This window comes from Benincasa hispida, chromosome 1, assembly GCF_009727055.1.
Source record: "Benincasa hispida cultivar B227 chromosome 1, ASM972705v1, whole genome shotgun sequence".
NCBI lineage: Eukaryota > Viridiplantae > Streptophyta > Magnoliopsida > Cucurbitales > Cucurbitaceae > Benincasa > Benincasa hispida.
Window position 1 is genome coordinate 41,538,992 of NC_052349.1, and position 11,294 is coordinate 41,550,285.

Consider the following 11,294-nt stretch of genomic DNA (forward strand, 5'->3'; position numbering starts at 1 on the left):
GCAATTAGTTTGAACAAGACTACATTCAAAGTACAGCTTGCGGGCAGACAATCAGCCTAATAATGAGTCGGAACCTATGGCACTAACTTTAAATCTTTGTTCTTTGGTGTAAAGTGTCTCCTCCATTATCTAAAAGTAAAATCACATGAATACTTGACAATATAGAACGGAGTTGTCCCTGGAATCCTCAAGGATATATCAAAAATCTCTTCAACTCTTACGGGGGTTGTTAGGTAAACACACTATGAAGACTCTTTGGTGACAGCTCTAATGGCTTCTCCCCAAATTAGGCCATTTGCCTATGATTTTCTTGATCAAGCCATTGCCTATGAAAAATTGGCTCACTTGCTTTCAAGTTGTGAATGAATTTAAAAGGTCCGTGGGACCACTTCCTCTAGGAATTTGATTATATGCTGGCTCAACAAAGGAATGTCACTAATTCGATTGGGGAGTTCCTCCTCAATTTGTGTTCTCGGGAGATGGTCCAATTGTTGTGGTTTGCGGGGGAGTGTGTGATGTTATGGGTTTAGTAGAGTAAGATAAACAACAATGTTTTGAAAGGAGTGGAAAGGGATCCTAGTGATGTTTGGTCCTTGAAGAAGTTTCAAGTTTACCTTTACGATACGATTTCAAAGACCTTTTGTAATTACTCTTTAGACAACATTTTACTTTCTCAGTCCCTTTTCTATAGAGGTGATTTTAGAAGGCTTGGTTTTCTATATGCATTTGTATTCTTTCAATTTTTCCGAATGAAACTATTGAGCTCACCCATCAACCGGCAAAGCTTGTAGTTATAGTTTCCTGTAAATTCTTCTTTTCACCGAATCAGAAATATTATCCAGAATGAATAACTTTGCAAAACTATCCTTGCTAATTCACACAAAACTTGTCCCAACCAATAAAAGACACACAGCCTAAATTTACTATCAAGATTAATCAAAATCAATCACTTTAAGACTGAACAGCATATGGCTTCTTCTCAAGATTGTAAAATATGCATGTCAAAACCATGTCGTCCAATAGCGTATACAGCTTCATAAACAGCAATGGATTTTCCTTTACAACATATTGTCATTTCAGCACTATTGCCACGCTAAGAAAATGTGAAAAAACATCATCATTCATCCCATCTTTAACTGATGAAATACGAAAACTCAAAGACATTGAATTAATTCTACTACATGTAAAATTTAATTATCAAGTAGAAATAGATATCATTAATTGTTTTAAGGACTTGGAATCTCAAAAAGGCATTAACAAAATGTGGGAGAGAAAACTCCAACAGCGGGAGTAAGCAAATCAGGAGACGTTTTGAGAGAAAGATCCTACCTTTAAGTCGCCCTTGGAGTGGCCCACTCAACTCTAAGGATGAGATTATCGTAACCATATCCATTAAGCTTGTTAATTGATCTTTGTGCATCCTCACGATTAACAAAGTTCACAAAACCAAATCCTCTGCTCATGCCAGTCTTTTGATCAACAGCAACATAAACTCGGCTAACAGCACCAAAAGATCGGAAGAGCTCAAGCAAGTCAGGCTCTCTAGTGTCCTCTGAAAGGTTGGTAACACGAACAGAGTTTTCATCATTCCTACGCCGCATGTCAGTTCCAGTCCTCTCCGCACCTGCTCTCATACCTGGGGGAACATACGCTCCCTTTGTTGCACCAGGAGCAGCAGTTGTAGCCTCTGGTGCAACAGGCTTATCCAATCCATCAGCTTGTGGTGCCAGGTCTTTGTAAGGGCACCTTGAGGTCCAGTGGTCACCCTTTTTACCACAAGTTCGACAGACCATAAGAACAGCTCCACCTTTACCAAGTTGAGCTAGCGGGTCTCCAGCAACCTTGGGCTCCTCTGGTTTGCTACCTGTAATCATTTTCATTCCTTGTAAGAAAATCAATTGTAACAAGGCAAGAAGATACTTTTCATTCTGCCAATTAAGGATTAACGTGAGCAGAATAGAGTATCAAAAGTGTACATACAAAATTTATGAGAAGCACACAAGCAAACTTCCAAACAAAGAAATCAAAAGAAAGAAGCAGAGAAATTATCCGGCTTAATAAATCCTACATACAGAGGATACAAAAACAAAAAATGAAAATCTGGAATACTCAATTCACAGGACAACCCTGTCATTCCCAAAAGAACACACACCACGTGCAGAGTTCTGCAAAGCCTATAACTCACCTCATACAAAAGTGATTCTCTCCCCTCGTTTTGAATGCAAATCATATGCGTTCATACATTTCTAGTAAGCAAGTACCACAGTTTTATAGAGCTCAATCACCACCGTAACCATAAGAACAACCTTATTTTCTCCAGGTGTTGTAAGTGTTTCCATCCACTCCACATAGAAACAAATGGCATGCTCCATAAACAAACTATAAATAGTTGGTACACAAAAGAACTACCAAAATCAAGATTTATTGAAAACAAACCAGGAGCACGAGGGCGCTCGAGAAGAATCTCCTCAGTGGAGACCATAGTGAGCCGACTGCCGACATCTTCATGAACAGCATCGCCGAACTTGGCCCAAGATCGGCGCTCCACGGCATGTTTACTAAGGCGAGCATGGGCGAGCTTGCGTGTACGAGTGGTGGTTGTGATTTTGACCTTGTTACCATCTTCGTTAAACTGATACTCAACAATTTTCTTCAACCCATTTTCATCTGGCCCGATAATTTGCTTTGGCGGAAGAAGAAAATCTAGGTCCCCGTCGTCGTCTTCTAGCTCCCCCCATCGCAATTTGGATGTATTTGTCGGCTGAACCATTGCGCAGAAAATGGAGAACGGGAAGGCTAGGGCTCGCGAAGGAGATACTGGGGGGCTAGGGTTTCACGGGGAAGGAGAACCAAAAGGAAAATAGAAGTGGAGTTGCAAATTACAATTTACTCTTTTTTCTTTTCTTTTTCTTTTTCTTTTTCTTTTTCTTTTTCTTTTTCTTTTTTTTTTTTTTTTTTGTTTGGAACCAACGGGGAATTGACAAAAATGGTCTTTTTCAAGTTTTGATTTTGATTTTTGGACCCTTTTTAAAAAGTATGTTTTTTGACTCACAATTTTGAAAATGAATGAAAATTACCCTAATATCTTTCACATTTCAAAACTCATTCAAACCCTCTAAACCCTCACTTTTCTTTTCCATTTTCACTCTTCTCCATTTCAAAAGTCCTCAATCTCACTTCATTTCACTATTTTCATTCTACATTTCCTTGTCATTCTCCTTTTCATTAAAGATCATTGGGATTTTTCAATTAAGGTATGGATTTTCATTTTGTTTCACTCAATGTGTTAGTTTATGTTAGGTGTTCTTGTGTGAATATTTGAAATCTATGTTAGATCTATGTTGAATGATATTTTTTTTCCTAAAAACATCATGTTCGGCATTTTCTAAATAAGTTTGATCCTAAAATGCATTTTCGAAAATCGGTCTTACCCGGCCCGGCTTCATAACATTGTGACCGGGCGGGCAAGTTTGAGGTTGCTTGGGGATAGATTTGAGGAAGAAAGATTGTGTCCAGTGGTAGACCGGTCGGGCCGTAAGTGTATTTCGACCGAGTATGGGCGGGAAAAAGAGGAAATGACGAGGGGGAAGGGGGAAAAATCGGGTAAGAATAGGTGGCGCCCGGTCTCGGCCCGGCGGGGTATTGGACTAGGTAGGGGAGGGCACGCAGAGAGAGGGCAGGTATTGGCACTATACGATCGTTTAGCTACGACGTGCGCTAAGCGATACGATAAAGTGCTACGCGATAGTGTTGAGCGATCGTTTAGATGTAAAGTTAAGCGATCGTGGCGTGGAAACTAAACGATATGTTGGATTTTCTAAACGATGGCACTACACGATCGTTTAGCTACGACGCGTGCTAAGCGATGGGATGAAGTGGTCGGGCGCATGCAATTATTCATCAAAGTATACAAATTCCTGGCCGGGTGCATGCGAAATGACACCAATTCCTGGCGGGGCGCATGCAATTATTCATCAAAGTATACAAATTTCCCAACGGGGTGCATGCAAAATGACGCCAATTCCTGGCCGGACGCATGCAAAAATGAAAAAATTATACAAATTCTCGGGTGGATGCATGCAAATTGGCGCCAATTCCCAGTCGGGCACATGCGAAAAAAAAGAAAAAGAAACAAGAATCTCATCCAAATTCACAAAAATATCATTCAAGTTCACAAGAATATCATCCAAATTCACAAAAATATCATCCAAGTTCACAAAAAAAATCCATACTTCACTCAATAGTATTAAGAGGTTGATTGCATGTCGTCTTGTTATGACCCCGTTGACTATATCTAGAACACCTGTAGAAGGAAATCTTGTTGTTCGTGGGCGACCTACTCTTGGAACTCTTTTTGGAGGCAATGTTTCAACATCGACGAAGGCCAATGATTGTTTCCACTCCGAAAAGTGTCCAAGTGGGCGTACAGGTTCAGCATACGCAGCCAATACTACATCAATAGAGTATACTCGTGAACAAAGAGAGGTATGATCAATATTTCGAACCCGTCATGCAACAATGGCATGTGAACAAGGGATTTCATAATAATCAAACTTGCGACAAGTGCACATTCTTGCGTGAATATTGACACGGCCTCCCAATCCTCCATCTATCACCTCAAACTCATGTTGGTCAATTGGTCGAACTTCATATCTACTCGCTTTGTCTGCAGCGTCACGAATTATTGTCATCGCATAGTTCGACAGTCTTGACGTATTGTTTGATGCTTCCATTCGACGTCTGTGATACAAATCCTGTAACCAACCTCTAATATGGTCTAGAAATGAAGTGATTGGTAACTGTCGTGCATCTTTTAACACTCCATTTATGCACTCAGCGAGGTTTGTTATCATCTGATTCTATCTTTTATTACATTGGTACATCCTAGCCCCCCGCTCAAGACCGATATCCTCTAGGTATTTGTGTGCACCTGGATACCCTGCAAATTGACTCCAGTGGTACTTGAACACAGACTCACGATTTGCCTTTGCTGCTTTATCGAAAATATCTTTATTCTTAAAATTAACTAATAAATTAGCTTTCAAATGATGGATGCAGATACCATTAAATGCTTTTGGGAAGACCGTGATAATTTCCTTTTTTATGCTAGGGTGTCTATCTGATACAATAACCAAATTATAAACTTGCCCAATTACACATCTTAATTGTTGAAGGAACCACACCCAAGATTCATCAGTTTCTCTACCAAATATACCGAATGCGACTGAGTATATTTGATTATTTTCATCGACCTCAATCGCAAGCAGGAGTTTACCACTATATTTATCCCTTAAACGTGTTCCATCTACAATTAAAACAGGTTGAATGCAATTCAGAAACACCCTTATGGAAGCACCAAGAGCCATAAAGACATACTTGAAATATTTATCTTCTTGCAGATCATATTTAAAGGCTGAACCAGGATTTTCAATTTGTAAGGCTTCACCAAATTTAGGTAACTTCTTGTACGATTCTTCCAGTGACCCCCAAACAAGCACTAACACTTCTTCCCTTGCCCTCCATGCTTTGTCATAACTTAAACTCACACTATACTCTTGTTTTATATCCTTGACAATGTCTTTCGGTCTATATGAATGACTAACATCTTCAAACTTCGACGAAATTAGATATCTGAGAACCCAACTAGAAGCTTGTCTATGATTGTTAGTCAATATTTCATTTCTACATGTGTGGAAATTGTCATACTTAGAGATCTTAAATATTTCACAATTTTTCAATTTAACGGCTCGAAGTTTCGATTTGCATTCTTCAACTAAGTATATAACTTTGTATAATGTTGTGGTCGACTTCTTCACCCTAAACTGAAAGTTAACTCTAATTGCTAACATAGATAACCACATCTTTAAATCCTTCTTAGATATAAATATGTCACCAACTTGCACATCTTCAGAAGAATAAGACTGACCTGGCATGGTGATTGTGCTACTAGAAGGATGTGACAAGTCACAACCCGTTGCATGTGACGAGCCTCCGTAGTCTTCGATTGTTCGTTCTTCTGCATGAGGTGTTTGGTGGGTATTAATCTTGGGTTCCTCTTCATCATCATTCTCCCTCAAAGACCAATCATTGAAATATTGACCTTGGTCTACATCATCCCCTAAGTTATGAGTTGTCAAATTACTAGGCAACGAAGTAAGTGATGTGTTAAAATATGTGGGAGAAAATTGACTATCCGACTCCATCTTCCATAGTACTGGCCTAGATGTTGAAAGGATTTCTTCAATTCGTCGGACATATAAATTATTTGGATGAAATCCTTGATTTGTTAAACACTTTGGAAGCGTAGATATGTAAAGAGGTATTACTGAGACCTCTTCCATGTAAGGAATATGTGTAGATCTTCATCATTCCGAATTACAAATGCAGGGGCTTTGGATCTCAATTGAAGTATACATCTTATAACAAGATCATACTCATCCGACATTATATCACTTATCCTATAAACTTTGGTCAGAAATTCATTATAGGTCATGCCCAACTCAATGTCAAACCCCCCGCAACTCTCCTCCATCGTAATCTTTTTCCCTCTCATTCCAAATGCCACCGAAACAAATCCAAACACGAGACATTCTCCTACATTTTATATAGAAAATGTATTAATATGATGCAATAAAAAAAAAAAAAAAACATGATTGGTCCACCACCTGGCCAAAAAATAGAAGCATGTTCCTTTGTGTGTGCCCGGTCGGGTAACCCAAAGAAGCACAGTTGGGTATAAAAAAAATAACATATTTTAAATTTTTTTTTTATAAATTGATAAATAAATATCAAGTGCAAGGCATTATTAACAAAAAAAAAAAAAAAACACATACAATTAACAAAGCAACCATAACTCAATCTCCAAAAAATTTATAAATAATATCAAATGAAGGCATTGTCAATTTTTCTAATAATTAGTAAACTATTGAGAATACATATAAAATGAAATACATACCTTCTTATGACGGAGTGTACAAAATTACAACTTCGTGAGATACAAGTTTTGGACTTTTGATGAAGATAACTTTTTAGTGGAGAATTTTGATGAAAAGAAACAATTTGATGAAGAGATACAGTCTAGAAATGGTTTTTGGATAAATTAATTTTAGGTGGAATATGAATTAATTTGGTTGTGGTGGTTGAAATTGAAAGTGGGCATTTAATAAGGGGCTGAACCGGATTCACTTGAGGGAAAAACCGGTCGCTTAGCTCAATCGTTTAGAAAATCCAATGTATCGTTTAGTTCCCACGCCACGATCGCTTAGCTCTACATCTAAACGATCGCACTGCTTAGCGCGTCTCATAGCTAAACGATCCTGTAGTGCTATCATTTAGAAAATCCAACATATCGTTTAGTTCCCACGCCACAATCACTTAGCTCTACATCTAAACGATCACATCGCTTAGCGCACGTCGTAGCTAAACGATCGTGTAGTGCTATTATTTAGAAAAACCAACATATCGTTTAGTTCCCATGCCACGATCGCTTAACTCTATATCTAAACGATCGCTCAGCGTTATCGCGCATCACTTCGTCGCATCGCTTAGCGCGCATTGTAGCTAAACGATCGTGTAGTGCCACTGTCTAGAAAATCCAATGTATCATTTAGTTCACACGCCACGATCGCTTACCTCTACATATAAATGATCGCTCAGCGCTATCGCGGAACACTTTATCGCATCGCTTAGCACGCATCGTAGCTAAACGATCGTATAGTGTCATCGTTTAGAAAATCCAACGTATCATTTAGTTTCCACCGATCATAGCTAAGCGATCGTTAATATTAGGCAATAGTACTAAGCGATTGTTTAGTCTCAATACCCTCCCCCTCTCTATGCGCCCCCTCTCTACTCGGTGCCCTCCCCCTACCCAGTCCCAATAATCGCTCAACTTTAGTGAATATTCATCTAACTTTTCTTCACATTGCTATACGATCCTCTAACTATTTTTTCATTTTTTTTTATATAAAATATCATTATGGAAATAATTTGGTGAAGAGAACTTTTGTGGGGTTGTAAACAAACTAAATCTGGTGGAGCAATTTTTAGTGTTAGAATGTAAAAATAATTTTTTGTCAATTATTTTTGGATAAAATAATTTTTTGTGAATAAAATTTTGAGGTGGAGATTTTTTTGTGAATTAATTTGGTAGGTTGGTTGTTGAAATTGAAGGTGAGAATTTAGTAAGGGACATAAGAGTAATTGTACAACCAATATTTTTCATACTTACATCATTTTCATCCTCAAGGGGTCAAAAAACTTGTTTTTCAAAAATAGGTCAAAAATACAAAATCATACCCCAAATAGGTCATTTTTGTCAATTTTCCTAATCAATTGTAGCCTTGAATTTACTCCAATATTCGGGAAATGGTAAGACTTACCTTGCTAAGTTTTCACATTACAAAATTAGTATTTTTTTAAAAAAAAAACTCGTTGGAATAATTTTTTTTCGATTCATCGCATCCGAGATTGGTCACTGAAATTTAGTTAAAAAATAATTTTTTTCGATTGTTTTATATGTAATCTTTCCAAATCTGATACCAAATCTTATATCTTTTTACATCTTCTCCAATTTGGTTATCATTAATTATTATATCAAATAATTACGTAGTTTTTCAAATCTTTGATATAATTTATGTTGCCATAATTATATGAATATCCAAAATTTCAAATGGATTTTCTAATTATCAAAATAGATTTTCCAAATTAACTCAAGATAATTGCACTATCATTTTTAAATTTTGGGGAATATCAAATTTTGCGAAAAATGGGATAAGATTTGAGATATATATTGAATTGTGGTATTAATCCTCCCCGAGATTCTACGGAGAAAACTCAAATATATTGAATTTTGGTGTTAATTATACTCGGGTTTCACTGAGAAAGCCCAAATATATATAAACTTGGTGTCGATTAACACTGAGATCCACATAATTACACAAATTTCTAAATTAATTTATCGATTATCTAAATAATTTACCAATTATCTTTTCAAATGTCTCCAAATTATGTAATATTTGGTAGTGTGATTTTTTAATTATGGAAAGATTTGGGAAGAATACATAACATTTGAAAAAATTAGCAAATCTCGGTGAGTAATTTTGGCAAGATGTAGCGAGAAGGCCCAAAACCATTGATAAGTTAGAAAATGTTATTTTTTTAACAAAATCTCAGTGGCTGATCTCGGGCGAGATAGACCGAGAGAAACTATTCTAACGAGTTTTAAAAAAGTGTGCTAGTTTTGTAAGGTGAAAACTTAAACGAGTTATTTCTGACAATTTTCCGAACCAAATCTCTCACATTAAGATTGATAGTTAAAAAATACATTTGAACTTTAAAAAGTTTCAAAAATACCTTTGAAATTTTAAAAATTGTTAAAAAATACCCTTATTTGTTAGTTCCAGATGAGAATAGTTAGTGTTTTCGGTAAAAAGCTACTATTGAACTTTCTGAAGTTTTAATAATTCACTTTTCTTTTAAAAAGTTCAATAATACACTTAAAAAAAAGTTTTAAAAAAATACTTAGTAGATAAATATAAATCTTTAATATCCTTTTACTTAAAAATGTCCAGTTACTCCTTGAGGACATACTCGAACGAGACAAGGAATTTCTGACTGGACGAAAGATGGGGAGGAAGTGGGGAGAATTTTCTTTCCCTTTTATATTTCTTATTTTACAAAGTTAGGTTATACTTTTAACTAGCTACATTTTTTCCTTCATTTCATTGGAACAAATTTTGTATTATTTTCTTTTCATAAGTAATGTGAATTCATTTGTTTCTTAACTTTTTGTATTCCTTGTTTTTTATTATGAGATAAACATCCTTTTAGGTTCAAAGATGTGGAATACCTTAAAAAACTTCATGTGTCCAGTTTACTTTTGCTCAACACTTAGATTTTATGCATATTGTTAACTTAGCTTGATCCCTTATGTTGGTATATAATTTTGAGTCTATTTTCATTTCTTTTCATCCATTGAACATTTATCTTGTAACCATAGTTATTGATCTAAATGAAATCAATTCATTTGTTTTTAATCATGAGCTAACTTCTTTAAAGGGTTCAGCTATATGGATTGTTGAGATTTGTGCCCTAAAGTCTCGTTAATTAGTTATTTAATATACTATTTAATTTAATTATTAAATATGCAATAATAAATTATCTATTATAGTAAAATCCAAGGTTACTACGTGAAACTTGAACTAGTTGACATACAAGTGGATCATGTTCAAGTAATAACCTAAAGGATCTGTAGTATATGGATAAGGTTGGGCGTCTTATTCTGGTGAGACTACGGACAAGACCCACTTTATAAGTATTACAAACAACGTGATCCAAATTGTTCACGTGGAAACATGCGAGTGGGGTATCATCTTATACAGAGAATTTATATAGGACTGGACTGCAAATAATTAATCTCTCTTTGTAAATCTGTTAATTGAAGAGATTAATATTTCACTAGATGATCATATGTAACTCGATATGAATCCTGAGTGAGTTATGAACTTCGATCTATTAGAGCTCGTCCTTTGATTTGCATGGATAAGAGTGACCCAAGTCGCCAACTCAATAAGCCTACCATTTTGGGGACTTGATCAAATAGAGAGCTAGGAACGTAATTTCACAAGATGAAATTCACTCATTCTCATATTGGGTAAGCAGATGAATGGTTCCCTTAAGTACTGACTTTAGGACTTGAACAATGTGGTCCCATCCTCTCATTGGCTCGAGAGAGACTTGGTTTATGATTGGACAACAAAAAAATTGTTCATTAGAGGATCGTTGGTGCTTAAGAATATAGAGGTAATTATAAGGGTAAAACGAACATTTACCCAATTGTAGTTACGAACAACTCGTGGAGGATTGACTTACATGAACTGGTTATATCCGTGGATGCAACATGTTCTACTGTGCATAAGAGTGCAACTAGGGTTCTATAGTGGTTTGCCTAATAGTTAATGAATGTTGATTGATTTAATTAAAGAGTTTAATAAATTAATTAAGATTGGAAGGATTTTTTTTAAGTATCTTGAATACTCAACCAATAATAGGCCTAATTATTGCTTTAATCATAAATTTGGAGGTTGAAATAACAAATTTGGATTGGTTGGAGCCTTTGTCCGACAAGTTTAAGATTCTTTCGGCAAGTTTTTGGTAAGTTTTGCGGTCTTTGTTAATAGCTTTTGCATACCCACTGAGTATCAACTTAATTGCTAATTTAATTATGATTTAAGAGGTTGGAAGTGAAGATTTAAAGTCGTTGCTCGTTAGAGTTAAAGATTTATTTTGGTAGT

At 36.0% G+C, this 11,294-nt stretch overlaps 2 protein-coding genes across 2 annotated transcripts; both read right to left on the minus strand.

Moving 5' to 3' along the window:
• Positions 1-1,012: 1,012 nt before the first annotated feature.
• LOC120069194 (eukaryotic translation initiation factor 3 subunit G-like) lies at positions 1,013-2,881 on the minus strand. Its single transcript, XM_039020883.1, has 2 exons — positions 2,437-2,881; positions 1,013-1,864 (listed from the first exon to the last, which is right to left on the minus strand). Exons 1-2 carry the CDS (start codon positions 2,768-2,770, stop codon positions 1,332-1,334), a joined length of 867 nt encoding a protein of 288 aa, XP_038876811.1. The 5' UTR covers positions 2,771-2,881; the 3' UTR covers positions 1,013-1,331.
• A 1,627-nt stretch (positions 2,882-4,508) lies between these two features.
• On the minus strand, positions 4,509-6,341 carry LOC120077397. Its single transcript, XM_039031281.1, has 2 exons — positions 4,874-6,341; positions 4,509-4,777 (listed from the first exon to the last, which is right to left on the minus strand). Exons 1-2 carry the CDS (start codon positions 6,339-6,341, stop codon positions 4,509-4,511), a joined length of 1,737 nt encoding a protein of 578 aa, XP_038887209.1.
• Between the last annotated feature and the right edge of the window lie 4,953 nt (positions 6,342-11,294).